Source organism: Mesoplodon bidens (assembly GCF_964165515.1).
Source record: "Mesoplodon bidens genome assembly, chromosome: 1".
In the NCBI taxonomy this organism is placed as follows: domain Eukaryota; kingdom Metazoa; phylum Chordata; class Mammalia; order Artiodactyla; family Ziphiidae; genus Mesoplodon; species Mesoplodon bidens.
The window spans coordinates 53,726,912-53,743,658 of record NC_138176.1 but is presented as its reverse complement, the minus strand read 5'-3'; the positions used below and the strand labels follow the sequence as shown (position 1 = coordinate 53,743,658).

Here is a 16,747-nt window from a genome sequence, read left to right as displayed (position 1 = left end):
AGAAACAGCCATGAATCCACCTGGCCAAGGTGGAGCACCTTAAATTCAGTTAGAGGCTCACCATGTGACACTGGAATAAGGAGACTGGACCAGAGGAGGGGCTCCTAACCATTTCCGATTACAGCCCCCTCCAGGTGAGGAAAACGATGTCCCTCTCCTGGAGAAGGATATCATCACACAAAAATATGCATGTACTTTCAGAAGGTGTCAGGCCCCCTGAGGCTGGTCTGAGGATCCCTTAGTGCCCCACCCCAAGGTTAGGAAAAGTGATAGCTGATGGTCAGTATAGGGGTAGGGGATTTAAAAAAATGGTTATTATGGGATTACATGAAATCATGTGTGTGAAACTTTTGAAAATTGTAAAATACTATAGAATTTAAAAAAATAAAAAGAGAATCAAAAAACCTTTTTATTTTATAATAATTTTAGATTTACACAAGAGCTTCAAAGACAGCGTGATTTACCTCTCCCAGCGTCGACATCTCACATACCAACAGTACATTGTCAAAGTTAAGAAATGAACATTGGTACGTTACCATTAACTAAATTCTGGACTTTATTTGGATCTCGCCAGTTACTCCACTAATGCCCTCTCTCTGCTCCATGAGGCCATCCAGTTTACCTCATTCATTTCATTGTCGTGTCTCCTTAGTCTCTTGTAATTTGTGATATTATTCAGTCTTCCTTGTCTTTCACGGTTCAGATACTTTGGTGAGTGGCGGTCAGGAATTTTCAGTTGAGGTTTGTCTGAGGTTTTCTCATGAATCCACTGGGGTTATGGATTTGGGGGAAGCACACCGCAGAGATGAAGTGACCTGTTCATCACATCTAATTCGGGGTACACGATATCAATGTGACTTTTTCCTGGTGGTGTTATCATTGATCACCTGGGTTAGGTGATGTCTGTCAGTTTTCTCCACTATAACATACTTTCCTCCTCTTTCCATATTGTATCTGTTAGAAGCGAGTCAGTAAGTCCTGCCCACAGGTCCCAGGATAACTGCCATGCTCTCCCATGACCCGCCTCCCTTGCCACTCTTGAGAGTGAGATATGGGAATGTAGAGTTCCTTCTCCTTCCCCTGAACGTGCCTCTATCTGGATAGGATGTGCACAACTGAGGCCGCCATTTAATGACCAAGAGGGTCAGCATCCTGAAGACAATGCCGACACGTCGGGGATAGCAGTGCAGAAGGATGGACAGAACATGGGCTCCTGATGATGTTGTCGATCTGTGAACAAATATTTAATGAACAAATGAACATAATGGGAAGAGCTCTCTATTTTTTGCCCAGCTATTTCACAAACGTTTCGAGGTGGCTCATAAGGAAGAAACCTAATAACATTCTGTGCCAGTGATTTTCCCTCCCACGGACTTGCTGTTAAGTGGGATGATACATTTTCTTGTATTAGATGGTTAGAGTTGGGTTTCTTCTTGCTTATAGCAGAAAGAAAACGGATACACTACCCTTTTAGAAAAATCCTCCTGCAAACAAGCAACCTTTTTGAAATACCTCTCTGGAGACTCTTACAGAGATGTCCTTTAAACACGGCTGATGTTTTTATCTGAGAGAGAAAGTGTGTGTGTATTTGTGTGTAAAGGCAGCAGGACATAGAGTGTTGAGCAGAAGAGCAACCAGCTAAGAGAAGCAGGTGGGAGAAAAAGCTCAACCGAAGGCATCGAGTGCTTACCGTTCCCACAAGAGGGATAAAGGAGAGGAGAGGACAGTTTTCACTCAGTGTGTATTGCATGCCAGGCAATAGGAGCTCTAAATACGTGATTTTATTGACTCCCCATGATGGGCTTAGAGATTTAAAGTGGCTTAAAATCTGACTCCAAAGTCCTGCCACTTTCCTTTACCACCCCAATCCAATCCTTAGACAAGATCTCTAGAAATGTCCCCAGTCCATCCACTTTTCTCCATCTCCGGCGTTACCACCCTGATCCAAGCCCCATCCTTCATTTCCCGGTCTGCGGCATCTCGCATCTAACTGGTGTCTCAACTGCCAACCTCACTCCTCCTCCCTATGGTCTGTTGTCTGCACTGTCTATTGGTCGCTCCTCTCTCCAGAATGATTCAAGGACATCTCAGAGTGCAAATCCAAACTCTTTCCTGTGGTCCCTTCGGATTTCCACGATCTGGTCCTGCTTGTCTCTGCAGCCTCATCTTGTACATTTTTCACTCCACTCACCGAGCTCCAGCTTCCTTGGCTTTCTTACTGTTCTTCCAGGTACTTCTTAACTTAGGGCCTTTGCCCATTTGTCCTCTTTGCCTGGAATGCAACATCATCCACCATTTCTTGGCATGGCTGATGTTTTTCAACCTGCAGGTCCTGACACAGGAAGCTTTCATTGAGCACACCAGGGTAGCTCCTCTCTGTGTGTCACCCAGGGCACTCCCTTTATTACCTTCATCTCAACTTGAATTATTTTTATTTCTCAGCTACTCTCCTTAACTGACTCCCCTGTTTAGAATGTTGGCTCCATGAAGGCTAGGACCTTCTCACCGCTGTGCCGCCAGCACTCAGAACAATGTTTAGCACATGGTAGGTGCTCCATAAATACTTAATGAACAAATGAACATAATTGGAAGAGCTCTCTATTTATTGCCCAGCTATTCCACAAAGGTTTCGAGGTGGCTCATAAAGAAGAAACCTAGTAACATAGAAAAATGTAAATGAACACCGAGAACATCAGAAATAGGGAGAGTGTAAATTAAATTACAAGAGCAACACCAGATACTTAAACCAATGCAATTCTTAAAAATGAGCCTAATCTTGGCTACGGGTTCCCTTTGTAAATAGTTCAATAAAGCCCTTTGTAAACGGCAAGGGGTTCTAGACATGGACTTCCTGCCCACCCAGCCTCACCTGACTGAATCAGAACGGTCACTTACCTGAACTGGGCCAAACTCTCTCACACTTGGACCAAGAGATACAGAGAAGGACTTGGACAGGGGGTGATATGTTCTGGAACTATGAAAAGAACAAGCCTTGGGCCATGGGCACGGAGATGGAGCAGCTGGAAAAGCAAGCGTGGGAAGAGGAGCAGGAGTACAGCATGGCCATGCGGAGATGGAGCAGCGGAAGAGCTCATGCAGCTTCAGAGAAGACGGTGGCAGCTGTAGCTGTCTGCTGACTCCCCAGTTCCCATGAGGCCATCTGAATTTCCCCAGTTAGATCAGCAGGACTCTGCTGGGTCCTTCTGACAAATCTTTTTCTTGAGCTTCTAAGTCTCTGTTTTTGGTAATCATGTGGTGCTGAGGCCAGGATTGATTGATAAGAGACGATAACACTGAATCACACTAGGTTAGATTGTGCTGCAGTAACAAACATCCCCCCAAACTGAGTGGCTTACAAAGCAAAGACCTATTTACCACTTCTGCTACATATCCATCAAAGGTTGACTGCTGTTCTGCTGCAAAAAATCTTCACTCTGGGACCCAGACTGATGGAATAGCCTGTAGTACCAGTCACTGTGACCATCTCCTGCCTTCACAATCCAGCTGGGACCTTACATCCATGAGAAGTAGGACCTGTGAATGTTTTGTCTCCTTAAGTATTGGCACAAATGTCAACATTTCCGATTTGAGACCCACACCCCCAGAAGAGGCCACTGGGTCATTTGCTAATTCCCCGTTCTTCTTAGTTTTCTGACTTGGTGCTGTGGCCAGGTGTTGCCTCGGGGTTCAGCTCTGGACCCAGGCTGTCCCACCCTAACCCACCACCCGTCCTAACTAACCAGCAATGGCGAAGCAGGTGGCCCCAAGGGAAGAAGAACCATGGGAAGTGTTGAATCCTGACTCCACCGCTTATTAGCAGGGTGGCTCAGAAATAGGGAGAGTGTAAATTAAATTACAAGAGCTTCTCTAAGGCTCCCTGAGGCTCTGTTCTCTCGTAAAATGGGAGGGATAATAGTGGATAGGATGGTAGTAGGGCTTAACTGGCTTTCAAGGGTTTCGCACATTTAGTGCTCTATACATGGTATTGTGGTTACTGTTCTCTTGAAATACGTCAGTAAGTCTGGGGAACTCGAACCAGTGCCTGCAGCAGCTCCCCACTCCAGCCCACCCCAGAGACTGTGGTCCCTGCAGAAGACACTTTGGCCTCACCGTGCTCCTGACCTTCCACTGCTCTTCCTTTTGCAGAGGCCCTGAGGCAGGAGCTGGCGGAGCAGCGGGCTGCCTGCTCTGAGCACCAGAAGGACTTGGAAGCGCTGCAGGCTGAGCTGAGGGCCCCGGGCAGTGTGGGCAGGCGACAGGCCATCAGCCAGTGTCCAGGGGACAGCGAGGACCGTGCCGGCACTGCAGAGGTCAGCACCCCTGCCCTGCCCATGCCACACCCTTCTTGGAGCAGTGTCAGGGAGAGGCTCTGGGTGCTCGGTCACCCCCTGTCTGAAGGGGGGAAGAACCTCTCTTTCCACAGGCCTGGGGGACACTTGATGAGCCTGCAGGCTCCCATCTTTGGAAAGCAAAAACAAGCTTTAAGTGCAGCGTGTTATTTTAAATGCACATGCAGTGGGATCTCAGGGTGTTGGTGCCAGACAGGGTCCGTCCTGTAGACCTGCAGAGAGTTTCTCAGAACACCTCCCCAGACAGACTCCCTGTCTAGACCTCCCTGTTCCTGTGAGGACAGGTGAGCTTGTCACCAGAGGTCAGTGCTGACCCTCCTTGAACTTTCTGGTCAGACTCGGCCCATCATCCCCCTCCTTGCCCTCCATAATTCCTACCTTGCTGGGTAGCACAGGGACCTCCTAACAACCCAGGCATCTCTCCCCAGCCCACCACATACGGCTTCAGGTATTCATCTAAAGTGCATCTGTGTAAAGCCTTCAGTGGCTCCCGACTGCTGTGAGAGTAAGCTCCCAGTGGTCAGTCTGGCATTGAAAAGCCTTTACCCACTGGCTGCATATCCCTCTCTGCTCTAAATGCAGGCTCCGCATCCTGCCTCACTGCCTTTGCATGTGCCCTGGCCCCTGCCTGGGACCCCTTCCTCCCTCTTCAGTGCCCAGTCAATCCCTCCGTGCTACGGGCCTCCCCTCCACACCCGTGACCTCTCTACCCTCTGAGCTCCTGGAGCACTTCCTGTTGCTATAGCTCAGCTGGCACCCACCTCTACTGCCTGTCCTGTGGGAGAACCACCACTTCGTGGATTCCCTTGTTCCCTCGCCTGGACTAGGCATCCTTTGAGAACAAGCCATGTCTGCTTCATCTCATCCCCCAGCCCCACCCCCAGTGCTCGGCACACAGCTCTGCACACAGTAGAGTCTCCACCAGGGTGTGCAGACGACCACGACTGGTTGATGTCCCAGCCCTGCTGAAGACCGAAGGAACATGCGGATGGTTCATTCCAGATTTTGCTGGTACTGAGAACCTGAAGACAATTTCTGTGTTTAATGAGAATTATTAACAAATGATGTATCACGATGAGTTCAGCTCAGTTGGTAAAGTCTAGCAGAGGGAAAACAGAATATGATCCATTAAATGTTCTAGGCTGGTGGGGGCCACCTGGACCTGTGGAAGGAGCTAGGGGAAGCGTGGGATGGTGACAGCTGGTGGCTGGAGGGCCCAATATTGGGCCCTCTGCAATGAATGACAGGCTTGCCTGAGGGCTACGGAGAGAGACCCGGGCTGGGTAGATGAGACGGTACCTGGTCATCCACACTCAATCCTCACCTACACCTCACTGGAGGGAAGCCCTGAACCCTCCGGGAGGAACAGCAAGGCCCTGGGTGATGTCCCCCACAGAGAAGAAGTATATCCACAAGAAGGAACAGCCCCAGGCAGCAGGAGTGAAAGGGGGGTGCAACGTCAGGATGCATTCCCAGCGTGGCCACCACTGCAGGTAAGTGGTGTTGCATCCACTGGGATCTTCTGAGGAGCCCCATGAAATAATTCTCAAATCTGTCGTAGCCAAGTACAGAGGGGGATGCACTTATCCAGCAGCTTCTCCCTCCCACTAGTCAAGGGTGGCCCCACAGGACTTTAACCCCACAGGCTCTTCAGGTCATGCAGGTGTGAGTGCCGGGTGGTGCCCATGGGCATCCCACACTATGCAAACCCCAGGGCTGGAACCAAGAGGTACAGGGCCTGGGCCGCACATGCTCCCTGTGCAATGCTGTTCAGTCTTTGGAAGGAACAGATGCACAAACCTTCAGGCCCGTTTGCATGGACTTGAAAACTGCTACATTCACTAATCGGGGATGAACCCTGACCCCATTTAATGGTGGATATCAGTCTTTGTATTTCTGTCTGAACCATTGACATTCAAGCATCATTTCGCAGCAAGCATTCATTTGGCACCTGCTGAATCCCAGCCACTGTGCTAGGTGCTATAGGATTGGGAAGATGAAGAGGAGATGGCTCCTTCCCGGAACAGCTGCTGGCCTGGTGGAGGAAACCAGCATTTCAACAGATCAGTGCACTTCATTATAACCTCTACACGGAGAGGATCTAGCTCTCAGAGAAGAGAAAGCTTGTCGCCTCTCCCCTGAGGGGTCGAGAAGGCATCACCAAGGCAGGAATGGTTGGGTGTGGAAGGCACCCTAGGTAAAGAGACGGGCAAGGGCAAGTGCGGGGCAGTGGATTACAACTGTGGTGGCTTTAGAGTCACCTGGGAGCCTTTTTCAAAAGACACAGGGCTGGGATGTACCCAGACCCGCTGTATCAGAATCCTGTGAGGTGATGTGACATTGTTATCGTTCAGCAAATATTCACTCTCCCCTTCCCCTGCCCTGTGTGGTTTCGCCCCAAGTTCCCATGTTGAAGCCCTAACCACCAATAGGATGGAATTTGGCAATGAGATCTTTGGGGGGGGGTAATTAGTGAATTAGTGTCGTAACAAGAAGAGACTCAGAGACATCCTACCCCCCTTCCCCCCCACCCCCCCACTCCACACATGTGCAGTGTTGGGCTTGTTTTCATTTAAGCCACATTCTTGGCTCACCAGCATTATTAGACTTTTTGAGGGCCACATTTGGCCAACTCTCAAAGCAGGAAACTTTAAGAGACTAGACGTGAGCTCCTGAATCAGGAGCCCGATTTGGGTTCCAGGCTGGGTCTTTGCCGCGGCACATCTCTGGCCCTTGTCTGCCACTGCGCCTCCTGCAAACGGCTCTTCTGGCTGCTTTCTCCCTAGGAGGGGGCCGGTCCGGGCCAGGCGGGCTCCCCGACGGGCAAGGGCGCCGCCGAGCAGGAGCCGAGAGAGCGGTGCGGCCTCTGGGAGGACAACTCGCAGCTCAAGGAAACAGTGCGGCGGCTGCAGGCCGAGGTGGAACAGCACCGGCAGGAGGCGCTGCAGCTCCGCCACCAGCGCAGGTAGCTCTGCGGGTCGGGGCTTCTCTCCTCTGCCCCTTGGTGAGCCTCTGGGATCTAAGATTGGGTTGCACCCTCAGCATCTTCCCAAAGGAAGGACTCCCTAGTACGCCAGCACTTCACTGATGTTACTCCTTTGACCCATGGAAAGGATCAGTGGTCTAGGAATTCTAGATCTCATTAGCCCTGAAATGGGGGGAGGGGTACCCTATTTCCCTACAGATCAGGGAATTTATGGAATCAAACTTAACGATGCCAAAAGTATCCTCAAAACTAGCCTTAGGGAGTCAGTGCAGTGGAATTGTTAAGACAGTTCTGTGTGCTGTTTTTTCAAATTTTAATCTAAGGCTTAACGCATTACACTTTATTGATGAAAATACTACATTCACATAATTCATAAAACCAGAGCTAGAAGGGCCTTAGAAAATAATCACACTTGCATGGTATGCTGACAAATAATTTACATATCGTTTCTGTACAGTATTCTCTTCACACCATGTATAATCTTGACATTACCAATTATAATTATAGATACATTAATGTTGAACTTACAGTTTTAATCCTTAAAAATCATTGTTCCTGTTCATCACTGATGAATGGATAAACAAAATGTGGTACACATCCATACAATGGAATAGTATTCAGTTATAAAAAGAAATCAAGTTCTGATACATGCTACAACATGGATGAACCTTGAAAACATGATGCTAAGTGAAAGAAGCCACATATAACCAAAGGCCACATATTTCATGATTCCATTTTTATGAAATGTCCAAAACAGGCAAATCCATAGAGACAGAAAATATATTAGTTGTTGCCAGAGGCTGCAGGAAGGAGAGAGTTGGGGGTGACTGCTAACAGATGCAGGGTCTCTTCTGAGGGTGATGGAGATGTTCTGGAATTACTGGTGATGGTCACAACACAGGGATATACTAAGAACCAGTTTTAAATGGCATATTTTATGAGAATTTCATCTCAATTTTTTTAACTACAGAAACAGTCAATGTTCCAGTAAAGAGAATCATGGTATCAGCATGATCATAATTAGAATAAAAAAGGCATATCATGAAAATGTCACAATTACTGGGCAAGGGAAATTCTGATGACACGTTTAAGGGCACATTAAAGGATAGAACTGCTATTGCTGTTAAAACATGTGAAGATGATCCTCCCCAGAAACTGAAATTAAAATTTTTACAAGCAGCCAAAATCCTCAAGCAATATAATCATCCCAGTATTGTCAAATTTATCAAAGTTCGCACACAAATACAGCCTATCTACATGATTAAGGAACTGGTTCCAGGAGGCGATTTCCTCTCCTTTCTGAGAAAGAAGGACGAGCTAAAACAGTTAGTGAAATTTTCATTAGATGCTGCTTCTGGATGGCAAATCTCGAGTAAACATTGTATACACGGGAACCTTGCTGCAAGAAACTGCCTGGAGGTGAAAATAAGGTTCTGAAAATCAGTGACTTTGGAATCTCTCGTCAAGAGGATGGTGGTGTGGGACCTCCCTGGTGGCACAGTGGTTAAGAATCCGCCTGCCAATGCAGGGGACACAGGTTTGAGCCCTGGACTGGGAAGATCCCACATGCCGCGGAGCAACTAGGCCCGTGCACCACAACTACTGAGCCTGCGCTCGAGAGCCCGTGAGCCACAACTACTGAGCCCACGTGCCACAACTACTGAAGCCCGCGGGCCTAGAGCCTGAGCTCTGCAACAAGAGAAGCCACCGCAGTGAGAAGCCCACACACCGCAATGGAAAGTAGCCCCTGCTCGCGCAATTAGAGAAAGCCCGCGTGCAGCAAACGAAGACCCAATGCAGCCAAAAATAAATAAATATATAAATTTATTAAAAAAAAAAAAGAGGATGGTGGTGTGTATTCATCTTCTGATTTAAAGCAGATTCCCATTAAATGGACAGCACCAGAAGCTCTTAATTATAGGAGATACCATTCTGAGAGTGACGCATGGAGCTTTGGCATCCTCCTCTAGGAGACCTTCAGCTTAGGGGTCTGTCCATACCCTTGATTGAAAGTCTTCATTATCTGTGCTTGTCCGAGGACTGTTTCTTCTCTTCCTTTCCTCCTGAACTGTCCCATTTCTCTTCCTTTTCTATCTTTCCTTTATCATGCCTGGACTCCTTTTTGCCACCAGAGGAGATTTTATCCATTTTTTCAGATTTAACTGAGTCACCGCCTTTTTCTTTGCCTGACGGTTTTGACTTATTCTTTTCCTTGTCTTTCTCATTTGGATAAGGAGACTCACACGGACTCTCACTTTTGTGTTCTGAAACCCCCATTGTTCCATGTTCCTCTTTCCGCCTCTTGGTTAATAAGTCCGGTGGCACTTCTCGGTCACTGTCTGAGTGATCCCTTTTCCGCTCTTTCCTGTCCTTTTCATCTTTTATTTCTCTTTCTCTGGATCTTTCCCTCGACTTGTCCAAATCTTTCTTGTCCATTTCTCTCTCCTTACTCTTGGACAGTGGTGGAGGAGTATGATTAATGTAGAGCTTTGCTGAAGATTCCTTGAGTTTGATGAGACTGTCCTGTAGAAAATGAATGGAGATGACAGGTGAGCTGGCATAGCTCTCAGAAGCCAGAGGAACTCTGGGAAGTACTGTTGAGCAATGTGATGGAGAAGGGTAGGTATCAATTTTGCGACGTTTTAGTTCCCTTTCAACCTCTGCAATATCTGATCGGGGAACAGGTGACTTCAAGGACCCAGAAACTGGTGTTTTCTCTCCTCCTTTAACGTTTTCCTTTAATTTCATTTCCTTTGCTATATCTCTTTCTCTGGATGGCTCCTTCTCTCTTTCCTTTTCTTGAGTCGACTTTGATTCTGCATTGGGGACAGTGGTCTTGAATTTCTCATCTTTAGCTTTTCCTTCCTTCTTGAATTTTTCTTTCTCTTTGTCAGACTTAGGTGTTCTTTCCTTCGTCTCTCTTGCTTTTTCATCTTTACTTGGCCGTTCTTCCTTCGGTTTTTCTTTACCATCTTTACCAAGTACTCGGGCCTCTGGAGTAGTAGCTGGAGTCTTTTCTTTTTTCTCTTTTTCTTTCTCTTTCCCTTTTTCTTTGCCATTTTCTTTAACAGCTTTGCTGTTAGAGCCACTATTTCCATTGCTTGAATTCCCTTTTGGTGTGGCATTAGAAGCTTTATTAACTGCTCTCACGCCCCACTGAGATCTCTCCCTTGATTTATCAGTCTCATCGTTACTGCTTTCAACCGATTTAGATGCACTTCCTGTTGACGATGAAGAAAGCCCACTGCAAGGCCCATTTTGTATACTGGCAATTGCATTCCTCGGAGGGGGGTCTTTGTGATGAAACTCATTTTCAGGTATCATGTATGACTTTCTACTTTTCAACTGCCCAGAGTAGCCCATAGCCAATGCATATAGATCTGGCCTCTTCTCTTTCTCCTCTTGGCAGGTTTTATGCACTCTTCTTTCCAAAGCCTGACCCAGATTCAAAACTTTTGGGTACCAAGGAAGTATTTTTGTTAGCACAATCAAGATATTCCTGATGTGAGTACATTCGCCTGTTTCAAGGCAATGTACCGATGCCTTGGTTAGTTTGTAATGCCATTTATGTACAACGTGTCGAAAATTTTCATAGTCTAATTGATTGGCTTTATTTCCACCATCAAAACCAGTTGCCCGTAATATAGTAAGAAATCCTGGATAATTTCCACATTCCTTTTCATATGTGGCTCTATCACTGTGCCACCTGGTCACAGTCTCTAACATGCAGCAAAGGAATCTTCCATATCGACTAGCTTCATTTTCAGTACAGCTTGCGACTGTGTAAATTATACCAGAGAAAACTCGATCATAGCAAAGAAGTGTGGAAAACTTTGGAGTTTTCTGTTGATGTACCAATTCAACAAAACGAGCACAGTAAACAGCATCAATTGCTGAAAAAATGCATCGAGGAAATATACACAGCTGTAGAAATTTTGTGATGGTCTCATTTTTGGTAGATTTTGCTAAAAGCCAACTGTCCTTTTCCAGTTTCAGTCTCTGTAGCACTCGCTGTACATGTTCCATCTGCTTCTTTTCTTCTTCAAGAAGCTTGCCCTGAAGGGCAGTACATCGCTCCTTCTCTTTTTTCTTTTTATTTGGAGGCATTTCCTGATTGTCATCAATTGCTTTCATCTGGACTTTAAGTTTATTGACTTCCCGTTCATAGCTGGTATGTGGAACTGCAAGGTCATACATTGTCAGTGACCAGAATGTGGCATAGAACTGAGGGCTGATGTCATCCCAGACTTTGGAAACATGTAAGGAAACCACTGCTTCATGCACAGGAGCCATCACCATTTCACATGATGTAATGTACTTGTGAACTTTATGTTGCTGTTTATTTCCCTTCCCTGATTTTTTAAGTTCATCATACTTGGACGAAATACGGTGTGCATACATTGGCCTAGACAGGAAAAATGCTGCATCATGGGGTGTGTGAAATTCATTACAGAGCACATCAATTGAAGGCACTCGCTTTATATAATCCTCTGTGCTTAGATTAGATGCTAAAAACCCACCAAACTGTACCAGGGTATCATGACACTGATCATAGAGCTTTCCCACAAGTTTCAAATGTTTCTCTCCACCTTCCTGAAAGATTACCCCATTCCTCTGCTGAGCCATAAGCACATAGAGAGGAAGAGCAAGATCATGGTCTAATAGTGCATCCTTTAATCTCTGGGAGGATTTTTTAGTGTTTCTTATCTGGCCAAAGTAACCACCCTCAGCTTTTAGTTGCTCTCCACCAGTCATGGCCTCTAGTTGCTCCATTGTCATTTCTTCTGTAATTTGTATTCCTGCCATTTTTTCTACCACTTCTTTCAATATAAGCAGGTCACAACTTTTGCCTGCCTTTAGCTGATTAGCCACGTATTGAAGAAGACCAGCAAGATCCATTGGATATTTACGAAAAACTGCACCACAGAAACTAGCCAGACTCTGAAGCCAGCTTGAGATGGTTGTGTCGTCATGTTTCATTCTCTCCTTTTCTGGATTAGCTAAAGCTTCAGTGATACAATAGGCCAAGATGTCATAATTCAGTGACGTGAGGTATTTCAATGAATCTACTACAGGTGTTATTAAGTCATCATACTTCTGTATTTGTGACAAGATATAATCAAACAAAATGGTTGGATTGCTGTGGCTCAACTTCCCAATTTGTCTTCCAGAGGGCTTCACATTTTCCTTGGTTAGACGCTTCATGATATATTTGGCTCTGTCTATTGTTTGAGCTTTAACTTTTACTAAAAGTGGATGACTGTTGTAAGTTTCATTCTTCCACTGGCCATACAGACGATATCTATGCTGGTATGGAAATGTTTTAAACATTCCCCACAGTTCCTCAGACATACAAGCATTGCAGTCCATCAAAGAAAGAGATGGAAGTAATACCTGGTCAGTAATGCTAAGCAAGCAGCTAAGGATAATTTCCGTCTTCTCTTTATCTTCTTGTTTGCTTCCGTCAGACTGAAACGCCTTCATAAATGACTTGCCTATCCGCACCACTTTTGCGAATAAAACGGGATCGTGAGAAAGGTGAGGACCAAGGTAACAGAACATATTGAAGACGTCTCTCCTCAAATCTTCAAAGCTCTCTGCTTGTTTTGGTGCTCTCTCATTTTGCAAAGCATCAACAGGTGAGCCTTTAGCACCTTTAGGAACGCCAACTCTTCGGTAGAGAGGCTCAATAGTTATATGAATAAGCTTGCAAATAGCAAGGGCTATTAGTTTATGTGAAGCTGCATAGTATGGAGGCATCTGATCCATAATGTTCTGTGCATGCTGCCGATCACCAATCTTTAACAAGGCTTCCAACAAACCAAGTTTTTGGTTGTCAGGTGGCTTCTCCACTTTCTCCTCTTCTTTTTCCTTTTCTTTCTCTCGTTGGTCAATTTTATCGGAAGACAGTACAACCATTGTAAGTTTTCTAACAATCTGCTTAGCTGCTACAATTTCTCGTTTGTGTTCATCCATAATGCAATTATCAGCTGGAAGAAGATGTACATAAAGATCATCGAAATCAATAAGATTAAATTGTAGAAGTACTGCTGCAACTCTGTACAAAGATGAAGGAGTCTCTCCATTTGGTTCCTGGTAGAACTTGAATTTGAACCCAAGAATATGACACAGTGTTTGCGGTTCACACAGACTCATGTAAGAGTCTAATAAAGATATAAAGAAGTCATCGTGTTCTGGCCTGCATTCAAACACTTCTAAAATGACATCCAGAACTCTATTGGGATCCAGATTAGAGCATCCTATTAAAGATTTGATATTTTCTGAGATCAAATCACTGGAAATATTTCCAGATAGATCCTGCCCCAATTCAGCAATCAGCCTGGCATAACCTTCATTTTCTTCTCTTAACAAATTAAATTTTTGCTGCTTATAAAAGAGTTTTGTCTTGATTTTCACTGACTTTTGATTGAATTGCTGTGATTGTTTGATAAGCCCTAACGATTCCAGTGTTTCTGGATCCAAGCGTTCCTTTAGAACTGTGTCTGAAACGAAATACAAACATGCTAATACCAATTGTGTAAAACAGTCTCTCGTGCTTTTTTCTTCTAGACAATTTGTCTCAGTATCTAATATGCAGAATACGTCAGCAAGAAGGGAGGGCATATCCTCACAAAATTCACTAATGTCATTAAGAACATTAGATGCCTGTTCATGCTTTAGATTTCCTTTAATGACATGGTATGATAACTCATAAACAGCTTGCTGGAAATCTCTATAAGTTGAACTATCATGGCTTTTATGTTCACTGAGGATCCGGCATAAATGCAAAAATTCACCTCTCCCTGATTTCTCCCAGTTCTTTATCCACTCTGCGGGAAGCACGACAGCTGCGTCCGCCATCTTCCCCTCACTAGGAGCAAAAACCCGATGTGTAGCAGGCGAGCGAGGGGTCGAAGGGGAGCACCGCCCACGGGAATGCCGGGAGCCGCGTCTGTGTGCTCATAATTAGCTGCGTGACGTTGGGCGAGTCTGCTAATCTCTCCAAGACCCTGCCCTTACCTGTAAAATGTAGAAAACACCACCCCCTCTCAGGGCTGTTGTAGAATGCAGTGAAATGTATAGGAAGATGCTTAGCACTGACCCTGGCACTCGGTAAATTGTGGTGGCAACTCTGATTGCCTTGTCCAGGCTGGATAGCCCTTTATCAAGTCCTGAATTCATGGCCTTCTTTTTCCCTGGCTGGAAAGTTTATAACTACAACTTTAATTTCATTAATAGATATAGGACTTTTCAAGTTATCTGTTTCTTCCTGAGTGAGCTTTGGTAGTTTGTATCTTTGAAGGCATTTGTCCATTTCATCCCAGAGTTGGAATGTTCCAGTCTCCGGCATAAAGTTCAAGTGAAAGTAGGCCTGAGGCTCATCTGAGAAACAGCCATGAATCCACCTGGCCAAGGTGGAGCACCTTAAATTCAGTTAGAGGCTCACCATGTGACACTGGAATAAGGAGACTGGACCAGAGGAGGGGCTCCTAACCATTTCCGATTACAGCCCCCTCCAGGTGAGGAAAACGATGTCCCTCTCCTGGAGAAGGATATCATCACACAAAAATATGCATGTACTTTCAGAAGGTGTCAGGCCCCCTGAGGCTGGTCTGAGGATCCCTTAGTGCCCCACCCCAAGGTTAGGAAAAGTGATAGCTGATGGTCAGTATAGGGGTAGGGGATTTAAAAAAATGGTTATTATGGGATTACATGAAATCATGTGTGTGAAACTTTTGAAAATTGTAAAATACTATAGAATTTAAAAAAATAAAAAGAGAATCAAAAAACCTTTTTATTTTATAATAATTTTAGATTTACACAAGAGCTTCAAAGACAGCGTGATTTACCTCTCCCAGCGTCGACATCTCACATACCAACAGTACATTGTCAAAGTTAAGAAATGAACATTGGTACGTTACCATTAACTAAATTCTGGACTTTATTTGGATCTCGCCAGTTACTCCACTAATGCCCTCTCTCTGCTCCATGAGGCCATCCAGTTTACCTCATTCATTTCATTGTCGTGTCTCCTTAGTCTCTTGTAATTTGTGATATTATTCAGTCTTCCTTGTCTTTCACGGTTCAGATACTTTGGTGAGTGGCGGTCAGGAATTTTCAGTTGAGGTTTGTCTGAGGTTTTCTCATGAATCCACTGGGGTTATGGATTTGGGGGAAGCACACCGCAGAGATGAAGTGACCTGTTCATCACATCTAATTCGGGGTACACGATATCAATGTGACTTTTTCCTGGTGGTGTTATCATTGATCACCTGGGTTAGGTGATGTCTGTCAGTTTTCTCCACTATAACATACTTTCCTCCTCTTTCCATATTGTATCTGTTAGAAGCGAGTCAGTAAGTCCTGCCCACAGGTCCCAGGATAACTGCCATGCTCTCCCATGACCCGCCTCCCTTGCCACTCTTGAGAGTGAGATATGGGAATGTAGAGTTCCTTCTCCTTCCCCTGAACGTGCCTCTATCTGGATAGGATGTGCACAACTGAGGCCGCCATTTAATGACCAAGAGGGTCAGCATCCTGAAGACAATGCCGACACGTCGGGGATAGCAGTGCAGAAGGATGGACAGAACATGGGCTCCTGATGATGTTGTCGATCTGTGAACAAATATTTAATGAACAAATGAACATAATGGGAAGAGCTCTCTATTTTTTGCCCAGCTATTTCACAAACGTTTCGAGGTGGCTCATAAGGAAGAAACCTAATAACATTCTGTGCCAGTGATTTTCCCTCCCACGGACTTGCTGTTAAGTGGGATGATACATTTTCTTGTATTAGATGGTTAGAGTTGGGTTTCTTCTTGCTTATAGCAGAAAGAAAACGGATACACTACCCTTTTAGAAAAATCCTCCTGCAAACAAGCAACCTTTTTGAAATACCTCTCTGGAGACTCTTACAGAGATGTCCTTTAAACACGGCTGATGTTTTTATCTGAGAGAGAAAGTGTGTGTGTATTTGTGTGTAAAGGCAGCAGGACATAGAGTGTTGAGCAGAAGAGCAACCAGCTAAGAGAAGCAGGTGGGAGAAAAAGCTCAACCGAAGGCATCGAGTGCTTACCGTTCCCACAAGAGGGATAAAGGAGAGGAGAGGACAGTTTTCACTCAGTGTGTATTGCATGCCAGGCAATAGGAGCTCTAAATACGTGATTTTATTGACTCCCCATGATGGGCTTAGAGATTTAAAGTGGCTTAAAATCTGACTCCAAAGTCCTGCCACTTTCCTTTACCACCCCAATCCAATCCTTAGACAAGATCTCTAGAAATGTCCCCAGTCCATCCACTTTTCTCCATCTCCGGCGTTACCACCCTGATCCAAGCCCCATCCTTCATTTCCCGGTCTGCGGCATCTCGCATCTAACTGGTGTCTCAACTGCCAACCTCACTCCTCCTCCCT

The 16,747-nt window shown here is 45.5% G+C and overlaps 1 protein-coding gene and 1 pseudogene across 2 annotated transcripts in view; one reads left to right on the top strand and one right to left on the bottom strand.

Annotated features, from left to right (window-relative positions):
- LOC308625353 (protein FAM184B-like) overlaps positions 1 to 16,747 on the top strand; it is an 81,078-nt pseudogene that overhangs the window by 39,076 nt on the left and 25,255 nt on the right. The window lies entirely within an intron of this gene.
- On the bottom strand, positions 8,481 to 14,391 carry LOC308624525 (THO complex subunit 2-like). The gene has a single exon (XM_081247808.1). The coding sequence runs from the start codon at positions 14,194 to 14,196 to the stop codon at positions 9,355 to 9,357; it is 4,842 nt and encodes a 1,613-aa protein (XP_081103934.1). The 5' UTR covers positions 14,197 to 14,391; the 3' UTR covers positions 8,481 to 9,354.